The sequence below is a fragment of the Hypanus sabinus genome, chromosome 14, assembly GCF_030144855.1.
Source record: "Hypanus sabinus isolate sHypSab1 chromosome 14, sHypSab1.hap1, whole genome shotgun sequence".
NCBI lineage: Eukaryota > Metazoa > Chordata > Chondrichthyes > Myliobatiformes > Dasyatidae > Hypanus > Hypanus sabinus.
The window spans coordinates 41,738,966-41,763,590 of NC_082719.1; the positions used below are offsets into that span (position 1 = coordinate 41,738,966).

General features: G+C 40.5%; 1 protein-coding gene across 5 annotated transcripts in view; it reads right to left on the reverse strand.

Annotated features, from left to right (window-relative positions):
• Positions 1 to 24,625, reverse strand: part of arap2 (ArfGAP with RhoGAP domain, ankyrin repeat and PH domain 2) — a 416,402-nt gene that overhangs the window by 250,967 nt on the left and 140,810 nt on the right. For 4 of the 5 annotated variants that reach the window (XM_059989011.1, XM_059989013.1, XM_059989014.1 and 1 more), the window contains 2 exons: positions 21,375 to 21,451; positions 8,905 to 9,243 (listed from right to left, as the gene is read on the reverse strand). In XM_059989011.1, coding sequence (XP_059844994.1) covers positions 8,905 to 9,243; positions 21,375 to 21,451 — 416 coding nt within the window. The remainder of the gene's footprint in view (positions 1 to 8,904; positions 9,244 to 21,374; positions 21,452 to 24,625) is intronic. The other variant, XM_059989015.1, reaches the window with a different exon arrangement.

Consider the following 24,625-nt stretch of genomic DNA (forward strand, 5'->3'; position numbering starts at 1 on the left):
GCATTTGATACTTGTTTAAGTGTTTACTGATAATTAAATATAACAGTTTCTTCACACTGCTTAATCTCTGTTCCAGTGTATCAGAATGACAAACACAGTGCATTGACAATTCTGAGCTACCATTCACTCAATTAAACAAGTTGACTATGTTGGTAACACAATAAATATCTGGTAGTTTCTGCTTTCAGTGGACCTGACCCTGCAAAGTATTAACTGTCAGCTATAACTTACATTTCAAAATTATTACATACATAATGTAATGGGCTCAAATAAAACATCTCACCAACAGCCAGAACATAATACTGCTCAAAGTATCAGTATTCTTTTGCAAATCTGCTATTATACAGATTGTAACCTTGTGTAAGCAAATGACAATAAAGTATGCAAAAGCAGTGTGTTTCTTTCACCAGTTTGTTCCACGGCCTCATTCCCAGATGCTGTGCAGACCAAATGCTTCTCGTCATATTGCTTTTTAATGTCAGGTATTGATAGTCTATTTGTACAGTCGGATATCAAGTACTATCCTCACCCAACATTAGCACATACACACTCCCAACAGAGATCACCAGACATTAACTAAAAGAAGGCAAAACTGTATTACAGATCATCAGTAGACTCCCTTCTCAGATATTTCCCGTAACATTCTTCCACTCACCTTAAAATGATGCCCTCTGGTATTGGTCATTGTTGCACTGAGAGAAAGGAGCAGTCTATCTATGCTTCTCATGATCTTGTACACCTCTACCACATATCTTCCTTTGGTCATTCTTCCTTTCCTCATAAGGCTTGTTCTCTTATCCAGGCAGCATCATGGTAGATCTCCTCTGCATCCTCTCTAAAGCTTCCACATCCTTCCTATAATTCTGTAAGCAGAACTGAATACATACTCCAAGTATGGTTGAACCAGAGTTTTAGAGAGATGCAATATTACCTCACAGTGCTGGAACTTAATCCCCTGACTCATGAAGGCACTGTACATTTTCTTAACTATTCTTTCAACTTGTGCAGCAACTTTGAGGGATCCACGGACTTGGAACCCATGACTCTCCTCTGCCTCCCCACGCTGCTGAGAATCTATCATTAACCTTATATTTTGATCTTCCAAAATGTACTATGACACACTTTTCCAGATTGAATTCCATTTGCCACTCCTCTGCCCACCTCTGTACCCCGTCTATATCCAGCTGAAACCTATGACAACCTTCAACACTATCCACAACACCTCCGCTCTTCATGTCATCTGCTAGGTACTAATCCACCCCTCCATTTCCTCATCCAAGTCATTTTTAAAAATTACAAAGGTCAGGGGTCCCAGAACACCAACCTCAGGTTGAATACTCCCCGTCTACTACTATCCTGTGTGCATACGTCAATTCTGAATCCATGGAGCCAGGTTTTCATGGATTCTACATCGTCCTGGATGAGCCAACCATGGGGAAGCTGGTCAAATGGCTTAGTAACATCTATTCCCACTACATCCACTATTCCACCTCAATCAACTTGTTTTGTCAGAGATGTGGTGGGTGTCTCGTATGCACTGCCATGGTTGGTGGTAATGGATGATAAAATAGGGATACTTAAAGATAGGCAAATGGAAGTAAGAAAAATGGAGGAGTAGGTTTATATTGGTTGGCATAACAGCAAGTATTTAAGGGCCCATACTGTGCTGTACTGGTCTATGTTCTCTTCCTGGCTACAATCAGCTAACTCAACACAATGGCACAATAGAACACACCTTTTTAAATTATTACCAAGGACTGGTTGAAATCCATCTACAGATATTATTTTACTTGCAAACAATTAAATATTGCCCATCAACACTTGGGATGGAGAGAGTATGTATCTTTAATTGATGATACCTAGTAAGGATAACTAGTGGGGAAGTCTTTTCAGACTAATCTACTCAGAGTATGTAGGGAGGGAAAGGGAAGCTTACATTAAAGAACAGAAGAGCTTGACTAAGGAAAAAAATGATTTTAAATGTATTGCCAAATAAAACAATATATTTGATATTGTTCTGCGTGGAAAATTTTATAAATAAAACAATACCTTTAGATTTTTTTATAAATGGATGTTTAACTTTGTTGCTCAATTGTCTCCAGTCTAGGAGGATGTTATAGTGAGATCAATTTAGGACGTCATTTGGTTAAATTCTGCAGGGAAAATCTGAAGCTGGAAATCTGTAATTGGTACCGAACTAATGAAGATGAAAGACCATAATGTTACAAAAAAAACTTATGGGAGATTAAACACACTAGATAGAGTAAATTTAATGCAGCTTGTATAGTGACAGAAGATTGAAAAGCCTATTACTTAAATAAATAAATAAGAAACAGCAGGTTAAATGAAATAATCCAGAAAGAACTAGTCAAGATAGAATTCAAACCACTGCAAAAAGCTCACTAGCACTGAGTAAAATAAATCTTAAGGAACTTATTGAAAGATCAATATTTAGGAAAATTAATTTTACTCTTGAATCATTGTTTAAACACGATTGAAGATGTATTGTATATAGTTTACATTGTTACATCACAGTACAGCTTTGGTGCAGGTGCAGAGAACAACTAAAATCACAGAGTAGTTGTCAAGCTGAACTACGAGGCATGATTACGCAAACTCAGTGTATTTGCTGGAAAGCTTGCGATGTGATAGTTTCAATGGTTCGGATTCTAAATGGATTAGATGATATAGATCAAGACAAATTGTTTCAACTTGTCCAAAACAATTGAAGAGGACACAGCTTGCCCTTGAAAGAAAATACATTCAAAATTAATCATCCTGCAACATTATTTCCAGAGACCTAATGGTAAGTCTACAAAATGAGCTCCCTGAGCAGATATCATAGATTCATTTGCCTGCAAATTAGATAGGCTCCTTTCAGAAGGTATCAGAAAGACAAAGCACATGTGGAATATCAGAACAAAGCACCTGGCAATCACAGCCTACCCTGGGAGGAACAGTGACCTTATAGCTATGGCTGAGAATCTGACTCACCTCCGTGGTACCAATGCTGAGGTGCTAATTTTATTTCTATTATGGTTTAGTAATGACCACACGTTTCATTCCCCACATAATAACGTAGCTGAAAGAGATCATCTACCATGCTTGCTTTACACTCCATTATTGCTGATTATTGAATTGCCAGCCAGTGGAATGAACGACATTATTTGAAACACATTTTCCACATGGCTCTTAAAGTCACAGCTACTGATGGATAGTCAAGATAAAAAGAGGACTAGCATTCAACCAAATTAAGTGTGGCAACATTATTTGATGGGCACCCAGATGACCTGTCAATCCTATCTCAATAGTAGATGGATATTCACTATCCAGGGGCAGGAGGGTTTTTGCTGGACTCAGATTTAAAAAAAAAACACAGCAGAAGAAACCATTCAAGGTTTAAGAGGTTCATTATTAATTTTTAACTTGTACTAGTTATGCACCGTCTTGGGCAACAAACCATGTGATAGAAAATGTTCCAGCTTGCTCATTGTAATATGCCACCACAGCGCAACTTCACACTACTGCCCTCATGAATCCGGACACGAGCACTCAGGAAGGACTTGCTGAATATCACTGCACTCAAGGTATAGCTTGGGCACCAAGTCAGGAGTGACAAGGACTCAGTGGAGCACCAAACCTATCAAACTCTCAGGAACCTCCTGCATTTCCTATCCCCAAGAATGACGTCCAAGTGTCAAGATAACACATTTCAAATTTAGGACGTTATACTCAGAGTCAAAGCTGATCTTCAACTGTGATTTCAATCTGCCAAGTGAAATTCATGGATGGATATTTCGGATGTAGTGGATAAAAACTGTTATTTTGCTATTGGTAAGTTATTTGTTGCGGTTTGATATAAAAACTTGCATCACTTTCACAGTGTCTTCACTTTCCATTTGAGCCAGTTGAAGAACATTGTGATGGCCAATGCCAAAAGGAATGCACTGTGGCAAAGGGGAGTTGGATTTGTCTTCATTGGTATTCAGCCGGTCTGTTGCACATGATCGGCCCAGTTAGACGATGCACACCTCCTCTGCAGATCTGTGTCATACAGCTGGGGTTAAGGTCTGGCCCATCACAGGAGCAAAGGTTGATACAGATCAGAAAATCACAATGAATCTCGAGAAATTAGCAAACCACAATGAATCTCCAGACCCACCGCAGTGATTAGTGCAGTGCTCATCCAGAACAATCTAGTCAGCTTCAAAAACTATAATTTGTGTTATCACATTTCATGGTTTTTTCAGCTCATTTATAAATAGGTCTCCCTCTGAGATCAAACATTTTGACTTATTTGTAGAGACTGTACGAACCTGTATATGAAAAGGCAAATAAGTGCAACAATTCTTTGTTGTAGTACATTTCCAAGTTGATATACACAGTGATAGTGACAATATTAATGCAAATAATAACACGCATCACGAAAAAAATCTAAAATCTTCATAATCCCCATGTTTATACGTATTTCTCTGCTGCTCTTTCATAATGGAGAATGAGATTTTTCAGATGTTTGAATCATTGGGCTTTCTTCCAGGGAAGGTGGGAGCTGCACAGAAGGGATGGTTTGCACCTGAACTGCACGTGTACTGTATCCTAGGGGAAAGTCTGCTAGTGTTACGTCATGTTCTGAGCTGCTTATACTTCAATGTATGGAGTATTTCAGGGAAGAAAGATGAGATTAGGGTACAGATCAGCACATGGAATTATGACATTGCAACCAATTGGTTGCAGGAGGGGCAGGATTGGTAGCTCAATGTTTCAGGGTTCTGTTGTTTTAGACATGATAGAGCCGGAGAGATTAAAGAGGGAAGGGTGGCATTACTAGTCAGCAAAATGTCACGGCAGCACTTAATCAGGACAGACTGGAAAACTAGTTTAGTTAGGTTTTATGGGAAGAACTGGGGAATAAGAAAGGTAAGACATATTAATGGGATTATATTATAGACAACCCAACGGAGGAGCAAATTTAGACAGAGATCACAGACTGTTGCAAAAAAACACAAGATTGTGATAGAAGGTGATGTTAATTTTCCACATATTGACTGAGTCTCTCATACTGTACAAGGACTAGGTGGGAAAGTGTTTGTTAAATGTTTTCAAGAAAGTTTCCTTAATCAGTACTTAGAGATGCCAACTAGACAGAGTGTGATACTAGATCTCCTATTGGGGAATGTGACAGGGCAGGTGACAGAAGTTTGTGTAGGGTAACACTTGGGATCTAGCAAACACGAGGCCACTAGTTTCAAGGTAATTATGGAAAAGGATACATCTGATCCTAAATGGAGGAAGGCCAATGTTGATGATGAAAGGATCTGGCTAGTGTGAATTGGTACAAACTGTTTTCAGGCAAATGTATAATTAGTAAGTGGGAGATCTTCAAAAATTACATTTTGAGAGTAGAATTTGTATGTTCCTGTTAGAATAAAAGGCAAGGAAAACAGGTTTAGGGAACCTTTGTTTTTGAGAGAAAAAGAAGGAGGTGCATAGCAGGTATACCCAGCAGGAACAATGAAGGCACTTGAGGAGTATAAGAAATTAAGAAAGAAATCAGGAGGGCTAAAAGACATAAGGATGAGATTGCTCTAGCAGACAAGGTTAACCCCAAGAGTTTCTAGATATATAAAGAACAAATAAATACCAAAGAACAAAATTGGTCATCTGGAAGACCAGAATGGTAATCCATGTGTGGAACCAAAAGAGATTAGGGAGATCTTAAATAGATTATTTGCATCTATGTTTACTCAGGAGATAGACACAGAGTCTATATATGTGAGACAAAGTAGCATGAGTTCATTGACCCTATACAGATTACAGAAGAGGGTGTGGTTGCTGATTTGAGATAAATTAGGGTGGATAAATCCCCTGGTCCTAACAATGTGTTCCCTTGGACGCTGTGGGAGGCTTGTGCAGAAATTGCAGGGTCCCTAGCAGGGATATTTAAAATATATTTAGTCATGGTTCAGGTGCCGGAGGATTGAAGGAAAGTTAATATTGTTCTGTTGTTTAAGAAAGGCCAGGATATTATAGGTCAGTAAGCCTAACATGGGAAAGTTATTGGAAGGTATTCTAAGAGTTCGGATATGTAAGTATTTGGATAGACTGGGTATGATTAGGGATAGTCAACATAGCTTTGTGTGTAGTGTGTAGTAGGTTGTTTCTAATCAATCTTATGGCTTTTCAAGGAAGTTACCAGAAGAGACAATGAAGGTAAGGCAGTGAATGCTGTCTACATGGAAGATTAGTCTAGAAGGATTAGTTGCTTGGCACTCACTATCAGATAGTGAATTGGATTAGACATTGCCTTCGAGGAGGAAGCTGAAGAGTGGTTGTAGATGGTTGTCTCTCTGACTAGAGGCCTGTGATTAGTGGATCGGTCCCAGCGCAGGGATTGGTGCTGGGCCTATTGTTGTTTGTCATCTACATCAACAATCAGCAAATTTCCAGATGGCACCAAGATTGGGGGTACGGTGGACAGAATGAGAGACTATCAAAGTTTGCAACTGGATCTGAACCAGCTGATGAAATTTGCTGAAAAATAGCAGATAGAACTTAATGAAGCCAAGTATGAGGTGTCATATTTTGGGAGGACCAACCAGGGTAGATCTTACATTGTGAATAGTACAGCACTGAGGAGTATGGAAGAAGAGGGATCTGGGAGTACAGATCTACAATTCTCTGAAAATGGCATCACAGGTTGTAAAGAAAGCTTCTGGCACATTGGCCTTCATAAATCAATGTACTGAGGACAGGAGATGGGATGTTGTTTTGAAATTTTATAATACATTGGTGTGCGAAATTTGGAGTATTGCAACCAGTTTTGGTCGCCTAACCACAGGAAAGATGTAAATAGGATTGAAAGTATACAGAGAAAATTTACAAGGATGGTGCTGGGTTTTTGGAAAAGTTGCATGGGTTAGGAATTGATTCACTGGATTGAGGAGAAAATTGATAAAGGTATACAAAATGGATAGGGTAAATGCAAGCAGGCTTTTTTCCACTGAGGCTGCGGGAGACTAAGAGTGAAAGGTGAAATGTTTAAGGGGAGCACAAGGGATAACTTCCTCACTCAGAGTATGGTGAGAGTGTGGAATGAGCTGGCAGCGTAAGTGCTGGATACAGTTCAATTTCAGCATTTAAGAGTCATTTGGATAGGTGCATGGATGGGAGGGGTACAATCTACGCGTAGGTCAATGGGACTAAGCAGATTAATGGTTCAGCATGAACTAGATGGGCCAAAGGGCCTGTTTCTGTGCTGTTTTGTTCTATGATTTTTATGAGGTTCATTCAGCACTCTTGGGCATCAACAGTATCTGAGGCTTCCCTAATGCAACAGTGTAGAGCAAATATGGGCATCACAAGTATTTCCATCTCCAGTCTGGAATGAACTTTAAACCTACACGTTTATTGCATTGTTTGCCTTAAAGAACACTGACAAAGAAATCCATATACATCTGTCACTCTGACATATTTGTTATGAAATCACAAATTGTCCATGCATTGACCTTCACTGAGGTTTGTATTAATAGAATTGATCTTTAAATCCTCAATGAATGAAAGTTGTTACTACAAGATTTCTCTGCATGATGACCCTTCTTTCTTCCCCGCATGTTGCACTGTGACAGGAACCACAGCCAAATTACATGCATATCTTGGAGCAGTGGGGTAGTGCAGAGGGCTTGAAATCAACAGAAACACTTCAACCTCCCAATACTTCATTTACAGTTAGAATGGCTTGGAAGCATGAAGCACTCCAGAAGCCCACGCACTGAAAAATAAACTAACAAATTCCCATGCAATTGATTTGAATAATCCTGGCAGAGGGATCTAAATGTGTGATCTACTATGAGGGTTGAGCATTTGTCTTTAGTTTCCTCATCACGGTCCATTTCACAATTCTGAGTCTGAATCATCAATGTAATGTCAGCTAGACTACTCTGCATATTTCCAGAGGATGAGAACATCATATATGGTTTGCACATTTCCCAATAATCTGGTCAACATAATTCATATTACAATATTCATGATGCGTATAGAGAAGATGCACACGAAGAGTACTCCTTGAAACCCAAAGCATTTTTACAGCTAAAATGCCAGATTCCTGGCAGTTGTGAAATGGTTCCAATTAATATCAGGGAATGCTTGCAGGATACAACCTGAAATTCTTGCTTTTTGCAGACATCCACAAGAACAGGAGAACCCTGAAGAATGAATGTCAGTAAAGCTCCAGAGCCCCAAAGCCTGCTCTCCTCCCCCCCATGCACAAGCGGCAGCAAAGCATCAACTTGCCTCCTCCCCTTCTTATTTCAGCAGGAAGCATCAGCGCCCACCACCCAACAGCAAAGCCCCCAAAGAGAGACCATGGCCTGCTCTTCAATAAAAAAACTAATTGTCCATGCAACAATTCCTCATAGAGCTGTCTCCTTTTCCACAGCAAGAGAGGAAATGGCAGCATTGAAGATTCCAAGAGAAAACAGAAAATGCAGGAGGACACACGATGCAGTATTTCTCTTCTGGAGTAAACATGGAAACCGAACAGAAATTATCCCATTGCACTTGGTCTGAATGCAGAGTCCACCACCAGCTAACAGCACGTTATTTCATTTCTCCCTCAATAGCGGGCAGTTGCATACTATTAATCAGGATAGTTTCTCAGCCCCCAGTTACTGAGCAAAATATTGGAAGTATTTTCAAGCAAAGAAAGCAAATGGATAATTGTGATCTGTCAACCACACAAATGACTCATTATTTTAGATTGTCATACATTTTTAGTACCATATGACAGAGAAAAGAAAACAAGTATTTCAAACAAGTAACAACTTTTTAAGCTTGGAGCTTGCTGTTAATACTGAACAGAAGAAAGAAACTTCAAAATGTGCATGCATAAAAAAATGATGTTCTTACCCTTGTGGTGAAAGTTTATCCAGCCAACCTTCTTTAGTTTTCTTAGTTGCACCATAGAAACAAGCATAGGGGGATATTGAATCTTCATCTGCATTCAAATCCCCACAGGAAAATTCTCCTGTGCAACCAGAGGATGGCGAATGACTCTCCTGGGAACCGCATGCTGCTTGAGCGCTACTATAATGTTTAGGCAATGCCTGGACACATGACCTCTGATAGCAAATGCTGTCATCTACTGTGGAATATTCTGCTTCACTCTCTTCCTCCACTGTGCTATGGTCAGATTGTGATACTGGCTGCTCAATATAGTCCACATTCAAATTTGCAGTTCTGCAGTCCCTGAAAATAAATAATGAGTTTGTATTCATCAAATAAATCTTACTCTATTAACACTAATAAAATGCAAAGTTATAGACCAGAATGCTTCTTTAATGCTAGATATAGCCAATTTGCTTCAAGTAACAGCAGCCACTGAAGACTCTAAGTAACTTAGTACAGAATTTGTATTTATTTAAAACAAATCAGCACCTACCAATAGAAAATCATATGAAGAAATGGATTGCTAAAATGTGTCTGCTACACAAATGGCCCTAAGTATTTTGAATAATGCCAGATGACAATAAAATCACAAACAGAGAAACTGTAAGGCAAAAGCAATCCTTGTTACCTAATTAATCTCTCCTTTGTCATTTTCAGTAACCAGCTGGGATCAAATATACCTTGTTTCAACTCCAGTTTTGAATGTTTTGAAGCAGTTTTGAATGAGGCCAATGGAGGAACTTCTAAAGGTAAATCAGTGTCTACATTGAGGTTTATTTCCCCACAAACTCAATAGTACCAGTCCTACATGCTTTCCATACTCATGTTTCCACATGTCAATCTTCTTTAGCACCAACTTATTCTCCAATAGTGTTTCTGTTCTTAAGCCCACAAAACATTCCATGTAATACAGTGAAATAGCTTTCTAATAGGGCCCAAATTCCAAATCCTCAATCAGAAGTTACACAAGACCAGACACTCTCATATGCAGTTATCTACTTCCAAATTCTCAATACACGAAGCTCACATCACATTTCTCCTCTTCCAAATTGTTTTCATGCTCATTTATTAAGATTCTAATACATAATCACCATATTTTCCAACAGATTTATTTATAACATTTAATTGATGCATTTTCTTAAGGAAGGATTGTGTTAAAAATCCATGCATATCAACATTTGCACATTTTCAACAAACAAGCCTACTGTTGTCATAAAGAAATCTGTTTTTATTAAGCAGAATATTGCTTTTGGAATTGTGTCAGCTCCCTTTACACTTGCATTAAGTAATTTTGTTAATTAAAGACTTTAAAGCTTTCTTTGTCAGAGATGTTAAGTTAATTTGCCCATAATTACTATAAAGCAATTTTTAAACGAGTATTGTGTTGTCTTCTACCTGGTTCTAGGACACATTTCCATTCCCAATAAAAGTTGATGCTTTTTCCCAGACTTCTGCTAGTTCTTCCAGATTCTTGTTTGCACAGTAAATAAATCAATGTCATTAATATCATAAAATATTTATATAACTTCAACAATTTCTGATCACTCACTATTAACTCACTACCCTCTCTTTCCAAGAGACTTACATGATCTAGATTAATGCTCTCTTTAGCATTTTGGTTATTTTGTTCTTTTGTTCTTTTTAGATGGCTTCTCATTCAACATTTAGATGGCTTCTCATTCAGCATTTTGGTTATTTTGTTCTTTTGTTCTTTTTAGATGGCTTCTCATTCAACATTTTAAATCAATCCTTTGCCATTTTTGATTTTGTTTTTTTTTTAAACACTCCTGAACTTTCAATGTAATAAACTGATCAAAAAGGCTGAATCTGCCCTTGGCTACAACCCAGACTCTTTTGAGTTAGTAGTGGAGAGGTCACTAAACAAACTGTTATCCATTATGTGCAATCAGGCACATCCTCTCCATGACTGACTGAATAGGCAGCAGAACACCCTTTCTAATAGGCTCATTCAGCTTCACTGTCACAAGGATTGTTGCAGAACATCTTTCCTACCAAATGCAATAAGTATATACAACAGTTCATCACTGTATGACAGGAGAACACACATCATAGTAAAACAGTCTCTGTTTTATATTCCATACATTATTATTGCACAGCATTGCACATTGGTGAATTATTGTGTATATTATTCTGTACTTTATTAGTTATTATTAAAATTATTATTATTATTTATTAATATTGCTAAGTGTGTTTTTAAATGTTGATGCTGTAATGAAATGATTACCCACTCGGGATCAATAAAGTACATGCTATTATTATTAAACAGAGGTATATGTTAAAGGACTGTTGTGACCAGATTTAAGTCCCCTATATTAAACAGGAAATCAGGCTCACATTTAGGCTACAGTTGTATTTATTAAAATGACGGAAATGGATGTCCTCCCTCCAGAAGTTGAAAGAAAATTAGTTATGAAGGAGTCAGATGAAATTCAAAGTAAACACCTTCATTGGTTGCTCAATCAGGAGGCAAGATTAAGATAATCACTCAATCAGTGAGATAATCAGTGAGAAGGATGATGGAGGTAAGGACAAAACATTGTTTTTAATGCACATAGAGTTTGCTATTAAAGGGATGCTACAAATAACACTAGAAGCAATGAAGAATTAAACAAGTGAATAAATATTGATAGGAACAATTAGAAGGGCAATGCAACATGATTAAGTAATTAATATTCAGCAAACTGTGCAGTGACAATACCTAAAACCAGCAATTGTGACAATTAAAAGCTTTGAGTGTGTTTGGAAGGTAGTTGTCATTTCAAATCTTATGGATAGTCTCAAGGCTCCTTCAGTTAAGGTTGAGATGAAAGAGAGAGTAATTGGGGTGAGTAACAGTGTTTGGGTAAGTGGTAAAGAGAAAGGGAGCTGTGCTTATGAAAATAGGGATTACTGACATACAAATGACATAATTGATCAATGCCAACTCATTTTCACAGACACAGGAAGTGAAGAATTATTTTATCCATGTTACTTTTGATTTTTTTATTATGCAAAGAGCAGACAAAAATGACTCATCAGGTTGTAGAGTATTACAGCATGAAAATAGGCTATTTGGCCCAAATCATCCATGCTGATCATAATGGCCAGCCAAGCTAGTCCCATTTGCCGGTGTTTGGTCTATATCCCTACTTATCCAAATTTTATTATTGTACCTTCCTCAACCAGTTCTTCTGGTAGCTCATTCCATATGAGCACCACCTTCTGTGAGAAGACCAAAATATCATAAGATATAGAAGCTGAATTAGGCCATTTGGCCCATTGAGTCTGCTCTGCCATTTCATCATGGCTGATCCAATTTTACTCTCAGCGCCAATCTCCTGTCTTCTTCCCGTATCTCTTCATGACCTGACCAATCAATGATCTATCAACCTCTCCCTTAAAAATACATAAAGACTTGACCTCCACAGCTGCATATAGCAAAAAAAAAAAAAAATCCACAGATTCACCAGACTCTGGCTAAAGATAATCCTTCTCATCTCTGTTCTCAAAGGACACCCCTCTATTCTGAGGCTCTCTCACCATAGGAAGCATCCTCTCCACATCCACTCTATTGAAACCTTTCACCATTCAATAGGTTTCAATGACTGAGGTCACCCCTCATTCTTCTGAATTCCAGTGAATACAGGCCCAAAGCTATCAAACGTTGTTCATATGACAAGCTATTCAATCCTGGAGTAATATTGTGAGCCTTCTTTGAAACCTCTCTGGTTTTAGCACATCCTTTCTAAGATAAGAGTCCCAAAATAGCCCGCAATACTCCGGGTGAGATCTCGCCAGTGCTTTATAAAGCCTCAACAATACAACCTAGCTTCTGTATTCTAGTACTATTGCAATGAATGCTAACATTACATTTGCTTTCCTCACCACAGACTCAACCTGTAAATTAACCTTTAGAGAATCCTGCACAAGGACTCCCAAGTCTCTTTGCACCTCTTTTTTTTTGTATTTTCTGTCCATGTAGAAAATAGTCAACCCTTTCATTTCTTCTACTAAAGTGCCTCACCATACACTTCCCAACACTATACTCCACCCTGCCACTTTTTCTGCCCATTCTCCTTATCTCCACCCTGCCACTTTTTCTGCCCATTCTCCTAATCTCCACCCTGCCACTTTTTCTGCCCATTCTCCTAATCTGTCTGTCCTTCTGTAGACTCTCGACTTCCTCAAAATTATCTGCCCCTCCACCTACCTTCATATTATCTGCAGACTTTGCAACAAAGCCATCAATTCCATCATTCAAATCACTGACATATAATCTTAGAAGAATCGGTCTCAGCGGAGACCCATGCAGAACACCACTAGTCACCAGCAGGAATCAGAAAAGCTCCCTTTGTTCCCACTCTTTACCTCCTGCCAATCAGCGCTGCTTTAGACATTCTAGAGTCTTTCCTGTAATACGATGGCCTCATAGCTTGTTAAGCAGCTTTATGTGTGGCACCTTGACAACGGCCTTCTGAAAATCCAAGTAGGCAGCATCAAACAATTTGCAATTGTCTGTCCTGCTTGTTATTTCCTCAAAGGCAAGATTTTCCTTCGAGGAAACCATGCTGACTACGGCTTATTTTATCTTATGCCTCCAAGTACCCTGAGACCTCTTTCTTAACAATCAGCTCCAACATCCAAGGGCAAACCACCGAGGGCAAACTAACTAGCCAACATGTTCCTTTCTTCTGCCTCTATCCCTTCTTGAAGAGTGTGTAATCTTGCCTTTACAATACTTCTTCCTCTTTGGAATGTATATAGCCTGCACCTTTTGAATTGCTTCCAAAAATTAAAGCCATTGATGCTCTGCCATCATCCCTAGTGGAATTCTATACCAATCAACTTGGCCAATTTCCATTACTGCACTGTCACACTGATAGATGTGACTTTAGCTTCTCCTTCTCAAATTTCAGGGTGAATTTGATCATGTTATAATCGCATCCCCAAGGGTTCTTTACCTTAAGCTCTCTAATCAATTCTGGTTCATTACACAACACCAAGTACGGGACAGCTGATACCCTAGTGGGCTCAACCACGAGCTGCTCTAAAAAGCCATCTCACTGGCACTCTAGAAAACCCCCTCCTGGAATCTAGCAACAACCTGATTTTCCCAATCTACCTCCATATTGAAGTCCTCCATGACTATTGTAACACTGCCCTTCTGGCATGCATTTTCTACTTCCCGTTGTAATTTGTAGGCCACATCCTTACCACTGTATGGGAGTCTGTATAAAACTCATCAGGGTACATCTCTAGTTTTTATTTCCTTATGCTGGGAAGAAAATGATGTATGTTCACAGTATTTATACACAGTGGCCACTTCGTTAGGTACATCTGTCCACCTGCTTATTAATGCAAATATATAACCATTATGTGGCAGGAACTGAATGCGTAAAAGCATGCAATCGTGATCCAGAGGTTCAGTTGTTGTTCAGACCAATTATCAGAATGGAGAAGAAATGTAATCTACATGACTTTGACCATGGAATGATTGTTGGTGCCAGACAGGGTGGTTTGAGTATCTCAGAAACTACTAATCTCCAGGGATTTTTATGCACAACAGTCTCTGGAATTTACAGAGAATGATGCGAAAAACAAACATTGTCCAGTGAGCAGCCATTCTGAGGGCGAAAACAACTTGTTAATGACAGAGGTCGGGGGGGGGGGGGGGGGTGGAGAATGACCAGACTGGTTCAAGCTGACAGGAAGGTGACAGCAACTCAAATAACCATGCATCACAACAGTGGTATGCAGAACAGCATCTCAGAACGCACAATGCATCAAACCGTAAAGTGGATGGGCTACAGCAGCAGGAGACCACAAAGACACTCAATGGCCACTTTCTTCAGTGCAGGGCCATACCTAATAAAGTGGCCACTGAGTGTATCTCTCTCTCATGATTTTTACACACTACGGTAAGGTTATCTCTCAGTCTCCTGTCCTATCCTGCCCAATATCTCCCTATAATTGAGGCCCTCAAGTCCTGACAACATCCATATAAATCTGCTGCACTCTTTCCACTATAATGATGTCCTTCCTATAACAGGGTAACTAATACAACACAGTGACAAAAACTGTACTTGGTGGCATTGAATTTCTGACAGCAAGTGTGGAGAAGATAAGTGACCTTTCCAACAACAGTAGAATGAAGGAAAGTCCCTGAACTCCAGAGAATATGCTCAGACCACACATCAGAAGGCCACTGTCAAGGCAAAGTCAGACAATACTGTGACTTGAAAGCAAGACAGTGAATGTTGAACACAATGTTAACATAACTAGTGCGGTCAAGCAAGCAAGCAGAATGCTGTGTTTAAAAGAGCTGAAGTGGTGAAGGTCCCCCTTAGGCAAGCCACGTCACAAAACATTGGAAAAATAAAGTCCCAAAATGACCAAACTAGAACTAGATTAAGGGAACCATGGAGGTTGGGTGTTGGGTGTAACAGCAAAGGTATCAAAGAGACATTAGTGAGACCGCATTAGAGGAGAAAGTAAGTGTTACCTTAAAAGCATGCAGATGGCACTAAGATAAATTGTCTGTTCATAGTCCACTCAGCAGTTGCGCATGTAACGCAAAATTGAAACCATTACTAAAAGTGGCACAGATAAGCTTGAGTATCACAAGAAGGTGGTAAGGGAGAAAACTTTGGAAATCTAATTAAAAATTACACAATAATATTCACAAATGAAGATGATGTCGACAGTACAATAAACAATGAAGAAAAAATGTTATAAGTAGTTATCAGCAACCCAAACTGGTTTTTAATCATGCCTACACAATTTAAGTTTAATTTTAAAAAATGTTACAATGCTGTGGTTTATATTGTATGCAGGGAAAAAAAGAACATTTTTTTCTAAATTATTAAAGAAAGCAATTCATTTTTGAAGACAAAACTGTTATTTTATTTTAAATATGACAGCTGTGTTGCATATGAAATGAAACAAAAGACATTTAAGGCTTTTAGCTAATAAGGAGAACATCCTTAAACTGATAAAATGTGTCAATCAACATTGGATTACATGGTGTTTCCTAGAAGTAGCTGGGGAGCTGCTCCAAGTTGTACAGTGCTGGATTGAGATAATGCAACTGCACTTTGAATCCAAATTGCATATTTATGAATCCCACACTCCCTGCATAAACTACACTGCATGCCTTGCAACTGCAAAAGTTACCTCAACCTTCCCCTCAGTGCAGGGCACATTTCCAACTCCTATAGCAGCAAACTGACAGGAATATGATCACAAATTGTTCCACTATATCACATTAAGAGCTGCTATTTTCTCTGCATGGTTGGAGGCACTGAACCAGTGAGTACCATTTTTGTTTACCAGTGGCTGCTGTACAAAGACCATTTTTACAATGTTGGTGTATGGAGAAATTCCAAGACAGCAGAGAATTATTGGAAGGCCATTTTGAATGAAAGGTAAAGAATCATGGCCAAGTCCACAACTGAAATACAGGCTTGCCACTCCTGGAAACATGCTGGAAACACGTACTTTATAAATGGGGGGGTGGGGGGTGGTGAGTACATGGGAGCACATCACTAGTCAATATTTATTTTTAAAATTACTAAGTAGTATCATTATAAACATGAAGATTCATTTGCCTGCTCAACCAGAACAATTATAAGGAAAGTTAGCAGCAACCATTTAATCCTGCCTCATTGTGGTAACGTTTGGTTGCAGACAGGATATTTTTGACAAATTCTGACGAACTGCCTCTGTGGTAGCTGGCACAGTTGAACTATTAATAATGACAAAGGAGTATCACAGGACACAACGCCACTGAGCCCATGCTGGTTCGCAGTATGAAATCAGTTCAATCCCACTTTCTCAAGCTTTACAAGTTATCTTCTTCTTATGCATGCAGCTCCCATTTAAAAGTTCTGATTGATTTGATTCGAGTTCAATCGATTAATTTTGATTGCACTAAGATCAAAATCATAACAAACCCACTTTTAAGAAAAATATCTATTCTCTTTAAACCCTTGAATCTTCTGCCCATCAATTTGAACCTGTTCCCCATCTGCTGATAGAAAAGCTTCTCCCAATTGCCTTTGTCGTCTCAGGCTCCAAGAAAGCTGCCTGAGATTTCACCTGAACAGCTTATTAATCAAACTCTGTGATAACACTGAGGATCTGGGCCATCACAACCCGAAAGTCTGAAGTGAATTGGGGACATTGCACAACAGGGAAACCCCAGCTTCCCCGATGTCAGCCAAACACAGGCCAGTGACTGCTGTTTGGTAGGTATGGACCTCTGGGTCAGTAGCTTGGTCAGCTGCCAAGCTGCCATAATCTACCCACTGTGGCTGGCCAAGAAAGGTAACCAGTTACAGCATTATTTTTCCCCTACATGTGTTGTATGTCAGTTGTGAACTCAAATATATAGGCTAGGTGGTGTTGCTGCCATGCAAAGGTCTGATATGTTGGCCATCGCGTGCATGAGGGGTTCATGGTCAACGAACAGTGTAAAATTGTGACCCTCTAGTAGAAAAGGAAAATGGCCAACAGCCAGATAGGACTGAGGTTTGTGGTCAGACATGCTGCACTTTTTGGGGCAGCCGGAGCTGACAGCTGAGAAAGGTGAGCAGTTGCCACACACATCCGACCAACTGTTCGTGCACAACACCCAAAGCATCGTCTAAAGCGGCAGTAGTAACGGCTTTAGGTACATTTGAGGAGTGGGCACTCCAGCAGGGTCACACTGACAACTGCTCATTTGGTGTCATGAAATGCTTTGCCCATGTCCACTGACTAGACAAGCACACAATTATGGGCATTTCCTTTCAGGGCACTAAACAAAGGGAGCATCAGCTCTGCAGCTCACGGAATGAAGTCGTGATAGAAATTCACCATACCTAAAAGCTCTTGTAGGTTTTTAGTAGTGCAGATTGGTGAGAGATCCAAGATAATGGTGGCTTTTAATGGGAGTATTTTCGCAGCCAAGAAAGTCAATAGTTGACAACCCAAACTGGGATTTAGCAGGATTAATGATCAACTCATGGTGGCTTAAGCACTCAAAAGTATGCAAAGATGTGATGCACATTCAGGTTTGGATGCACTTGTGACAAGTATGTCAACCAGATAAACAAATAGAAAATGTAATGCAGAGTCAACAAGCCTTTTAATACAGACTCCAACAGATTTTGGAAAGTCTGTGCTGCACTTTTCAGCCCAAATGGCATGCACAGAATCTCTAAGAATCCAAACAGGGCTATGACAACCATTCTGCGAATGTCCTCCAAGCACATAGACACCTGACGGTAGCCCCACAGTCAACTTCAGAAAAAATTAACTCTCTGGCTAAATGTGCCAATAAGTCATGGATGTGTGGGACTGGGTAACGATCGAGGGAGGTGACCTCGTTAAGGCATCAGTAACTGTCACATGGGCAACAACCACCACTGGGCTTAGGATCCACATGGAGGGATGAAGCCAGGGACTATCAACCTGCGTACAATGCCAAGGCTTTCCACATTGGCAAACTCAGCCTTTGCAGTGGCTAGCTTTTCTGGGTCTAGTCTACACATGCGGATCAGATGTGGAAATGTGGTACTCATCCCCATGATTTGTGATAGTAGTTGAGAATGTCGGCTTGGTGAGGTCTGGAGAGCTCACATACAGTGGCGCATGCACTTGACAGAGCCATTGTGGGGAACTTACGGGGGGGGGGAGCAGGGTAACGACCCACATCCTTGACATCCACAAGCCAGCAGCTCTTAAAATCAACTAACAGTCCTTGTGTGCACAGGAAATCTGTGCTGAGCACTGGTCTAGCCACTTCAGGATGAAATCCCACATGTAATGTTGGCCACTGAAGCAGAGCATCACCCATTGTAAACTCCTAAGTCTGGATTTTGCTACCTTTGGCGAACTCCAGCAAGGTCTCGTTGCTCTTTGCCTTCTGATCAATATGCGATGCTGGTAGCACTCTCATTTGAGCAGCCATGTCGCACAAAAAGCATCACTCTGAAAGGGTGTCTGTTATGAACAGTAGACGACCCCAGCAGCTAGAACCCACAGTGTTCACAGACCTCTGACGTCCTGATGTCCTGTCAAAGCTGCAAGGCGTCGGCACTTCCTAACATTCGTACCAAAGTAAGTATAGTAAAAGCACAGACCCAACATTGTCTGTTTTGCAGCCACGGGCAGATGTGTGTTGGGGGCCCTGCTGACCAGGCTTAGTGAGGCAGGGAAAGGAGGACAAATTATGCTCCTCTGCCAGGCTGAGTGTAGACTATCAGCCATTTCAGAAAGCTCCCTATAGTCATTCATGGGTGTTATTAGTGAGGGCTATGCAAACTTGGATCAGGCATTTGCTGCATGAAAAGTTCTTCAAAAATAAAACAAGGATGGTGATTTCCCAGGGGAGACAGCTTATGGTCCATTAGCTCTGAAGGGTTAGCATCATCCAGGCTAGGCAAGGAAAGCAACTGTTCAGCGCAATCATACTCCAATATCCAAAAGTCTGTAATAAGAGAGTCTTCAGCAAGTGGTATTTTTTGCATTCAGGCAGGTATTCAAGCAGACTTACTGCTCTCACTGTCATGGAACTACTGAGATCTGCTACGACGTAGTAACATCTGCTGTCGTCCGCAGCATAAATTTGGCCTCAGCCTGTACAAACCAAGCACTGGCATTTTGCTTCCAAAGCTCCAGCAGTTTCAAACTGACTGCATTGGCCAAGATGTTGAATAACTCTGGAATCACCCTAGAGCATCAGGGTCACCAATACAGGTTTTTGTAAATAAAATGGCAGAAGTGTTTTGAGCTTAAGGGAAACCATAACAACTGCTTTTACTGTAAACAAAATGCAGAACATAAAACATGGTAAAAAAAACTTCATTTTATTAAGTCATCACGTCAAGCCAGCCTCTTAATGTGAACCCCAACTCAATGTAGGTGTTTGCGAATAATGAATGTACTTCCACCCCTTACATTACCCTACAAACTTCACTGCAGATCTTTCAAAGCAGCAATAACCAAGGAACACTGCAATTATAGAAGAAAAACTCCTTTTGATACCACAAATGTCATGTATTTCCAACCTTTTAGCATCTTTAAAAAAATTAAAGATTAGCTCTACTTGTCACAAGTGCATTGTGCAAAGATTAGCTTTACTTGCCACAACACACAGTGAAATGTGTCATTTGAGTCAGAGTCTGTAGATTGTGCTGGGGACAGCCTGCCAGTGTCGAGACGCTTCCAGCATCAACACAACATACCCACAACTCACTCAATATAACCCATACATCTTTGGAGTGTGGGAGGTAACCGAAGCATTCAAAGGAATGTTACATCTTCACAGGTGAACATACAAGCTCCTTAAAGGCAACAGCAGGAATTGAAGCCCAATCACAAACGCTGGCGCAGTAAAGCACTCCACTAACCACTACACTAACATCACCACTATTTCATATGATGGTCATTTCCTATTTGACTTTGTTGTGCAGCTGCTTTATGATATGATGGCATAGATCCTTGAACCATTGTGTCCAGGATGGCTAAGAAATAGGTATCCACCCCAGCCTACTTTTGAGCTCCTGGCAAACATTGTCTTCATCCAAGTACGTCTTAAAATGTGAAGAAGGTTTCTGTCACTACCACTCCACCAAACAGAGATCTCCAGGTCTTCATCAACACAAGAACTGTTCAACTTCCCTCTAACCCTTGTACCTATTAATTCATAGCAATGCTTCCCTAATTTCTGATGCCATAGGACGGGTTTAATCTCACCCACTCTATCCAGACATTTTATTTAATTCTTCAAATCAAGACCACCATCTTTCCTTTTGTTCACCCATCCAGTCTGCTATTTCAAGGAAAGCACCCACATCCTCTCCAACCTACCCTCAGTTTAAACCATCCAATTCTGGGAACATTCTTTTACCTTTAAGTATCCTCATTTGATCCTTTCTCTGAAATGATGATATAAAATGAATGGGTTGTTAGTAGTTTATACTTTAAACAAAGCATTGCTGCTTTTATTTTCTACGCCTCAATAAACAGAAATTTAACCTTTCTTAACTATTTTATCCTCCTGTCCAGATACAGATGTAAATACAAACTCCTTTTTTTTTCCATTCCTCTATATCTGTACCCCACCATCTATTACATCTACCCACATGCACCAAGACACATTCTTTCAAAACAGATTCTTAATTTCACACTTTCCCCACTTAAACATATCAAGTGGATGTAGAGACCAATGGTATGAAGGAAACTACCACAACAGAATGGATTAGAACTCCTGATCAAAAGTCAGGAATCAGATCTCAAGTGCTTCCCTAGAACAAGACAATATATTATCACTGAAACACAAACACCTTTGAGCAGCACACAGAAAGAAAAAAATATATATAAACAGGCATTGGATAAGTCTTTATGGATAAGTTTAAAAAGAAAACCAAATCATGAATTCTCTCTACCTCAGATCACTGTTCATCATTTGATTACTGTCCTGGTTTACAGAGGTTTCCATGCCAGGTAACTGCTTTCGGAAAGTCTAAAAAAAGAATAGATAGATATAAATAACTGAAAAGCACATTAAGAATTTCAGCAACACAAACACAACAAAATCTGCAGATGCTGGAAATCCAAACTTGCTGAGTTCCTCCAACATTTTGTGCATGTTGTGATAATTTCAGAAACTCAGATTGCTGCTCTAGAAAAGATATCCAAGTATAAGCTGAAGTATAAAATTACTGAGCAGAAAGTTTTCATGTCCTCTTCTACCATGACCAGTCTGACCGACATTCATCACACAGATCATTAGTTCCACTTGCTTGTTTATGTATCCAGTAAGATTTCCACATCCAGAGCTGGAATGCTTTGTTGGCATGCAGGTAACTGTTAATCATCAGAGTCAGCGGACTACCAAAATTTTAGATGGGATCAAGTGGTACCAATTAAATAATTTGGATCTGGTCTCAGCTGAGTAAAGTGTTCCTTGGTCTGTGTGCAAAAAAAGTTGCAGATGGGTGTGCAATTGACAGGACAGAAATAACTAATTCGCAAAACCTTATCTTGTTTTATTTTGATTGCTAGATATTTTGCAGAGTTAGAATGGTCTTAAAAACAAAATCCTTGAGTGCTCACAGGAAATATTAGCACCACCCTATCTAAAAACAGTTACGAAGACACAGCCCTACATTTTTCTTGCCACTTAGCACTTCCATTACTCGTGTTGTACAATGTATACTTAGCAGAGCTCCAGTGGCCATTTACAGCACATTTGCATAGCTTCTAATAGTCATGGGAAGAGAAAACTCTTATTCGGTTTCCAGGACAAAAACATTGCACCAGATCACACCAGAAGAACTGGACTTGAATGTAGTACACTGCCAAACACTGCAGTCCAAGAGAAGCTGAAGTTAGATGTCAGAGGAAAGGCTATGAGAAAAGAGGATACAGAAGCATTAGCCATTTATGGGAATTTAGTCACCAATCGTGCGAGGAGAAAAGTGCTTCAAATATTTTTTTTCCAGCAGATAGGACACGGAGCAGTAGAGGAGAGGAATAGGTCCTCTGGCCCATGATAACTGCACTCACAATGATGTCAATTTAAACAGCACAACTGCCTGCACAAGGTCTGCATCCCTCCATTTCTCACAAGTCTAAATGCTTTAGCCTTCGTTATCATACTTGCTTCCATCACTTCCCTTGGCAGTATGTTCCAGCCAACTATCACCCTCTGTATAAAAAAAAACTTGCCTCATAAACGTTCCTTACGTATTACCCGTTGTCTTAAAGATATGCCCTCTAATATTGTCATTTCCACCCCAGAGGGTAAAAAAAAGACTCTTATTATCTTCTGCTTCTTTTTTTTTTGCCGGTTCCAAACTATCGCTACCTGTCTCTGTCTCCCAACTCCACTGACCTCCCCCTCCCCTACTTGGCTCAATATGCCCATCGTCCTTTGCCCACTCTCCTGGTTGATCAACCACCTGTCACACCACACCTAGCTGTAGGGGCGTGGGAACAGCTGGCTGCTGCCACTCATTGACCTCGATATTTGCCTGAGGGAGCTGCTGCTTAAGTTGGTCTTTGTACCTCTTGTGCGGGGCACCATGATCTCTCTTGCCTTGAGAGAGTTCTCCACAGAGCTCTGCTTTTGGTAATCTGGAGTTGTCCATGCAAGACCCGTGGCCTGACCAGTGGAGCTGCCCAGTGCTTGGAAGTTGAGCCTTCTCCAGGATCCCATTGTTGGAGACACGATCCTGCCAGCTGATACCCATGATGGAGCAGAGGCAGCACTGATGGAAGTGCTCAAGCATCAGAATTACTCGTGGCTCTAGACCCAGGCTTTGGAGCCGTATAGCAGTGTTGTGATGATGGCAGCCCTGTACACCTGGATTTTTGCGGATAGATGCAGCTGCTGGTTCGTCCACACACATTTCTGGAGGTGCCCAAAGGCTCTGGTGAGTCAATTGTCAAGGTCCCTTACTATCATAGAGTCATTGGAGATGATGCTGCACAGGTAGGTGAACCGCTCAACAATGCTGAGAGGGTGGTCGTCAATGGAGATCTGAAGTGGCTTGTAAACAGCACATGGAGGCTTTTGATGGAAGATCATTGTTTTGTTCAGACTGACCATTAACCCAAAAGCCCTTGCAGCCTTGGTGAACTGAATGACTGCAACCTGTAGCACATCCTCTGTGTGGGAGAAGAGCAGAGTCATCTGCGTATAGTAGCTCAATAATAGGCTCTTGCATGGTTTTTGTTCAGGCAAAAAGACGGCAGAGGTTGAAGATACTTCCATCAGTGCAGAACTGAATGCAGATGCTCTTCGAGGTGGTCTCTTTTGCTTCCTGTAGCATCCTGCTGAAAAAGATGGCAAACAGCATTGGCGCCAAAACACACCCTTGCTTCACGCCAGTACTGATGAGAAACGGGTCAGATAGGTCGCCATTGTGTTTAACCTGCCTGCTTTGGCCTTCAGGGAGCGGCTTCAGGATGGTGAGAAATTTCAGGGGACAGCCGAGCTTCGACACAATCTTCCAGAGACCATTGCGGCTGACTGTATCGAAGGCCTGGGTCAGGTCAATGAATGCCACGTACAGCCCCATGTTCTGTTCACAACACTTCTGCTGGATCTGGCACTGGACAAACAACATGTCTGATGTGCCTTTGTTCAGAATCCACACCCACTCTCCGTGAGGTTGCTTCAGCAATGGTAGGGATGATTCTGTCCCAGAGAATTCCGACGAGGATCTTTCCAGTGGTAGGCAGCAGGGTAACCCCCTCTGTAGACAGAGCAATCTAATTTCTCCCCTTTGTTCTTGCGCAGGGAGAAAACTGCAGTGTCGTGTACCTCATTTCAGACTGAACTTTTCTCCCACTTATACTTAGCTGGGTTAAACCCCATCTGCTATTTCTCTGCTCAGCTGGGCTGTATCCTTTGACAGTCTTCTTCCCTATCTACAATGCTGCTAATTACTGCATCACCTGAAAACTTTCTAATCAGCCCCACTGTAGTTTCATCCATATCATTTATATACACATCGCAGACAACAAAGGCACCAGCATTGATCCCTGAGCAGCACCAATGGCTGCAGCCCTCCAAACAGAGTAGCATCCCTCCACCACTACCCTCCATCTTCTGTGGCCATGCCATTTTGAATCTAATCTACCAAATCACCGTGTGCCCTAACCTTTTGAATCAGCCTACAATAATGGA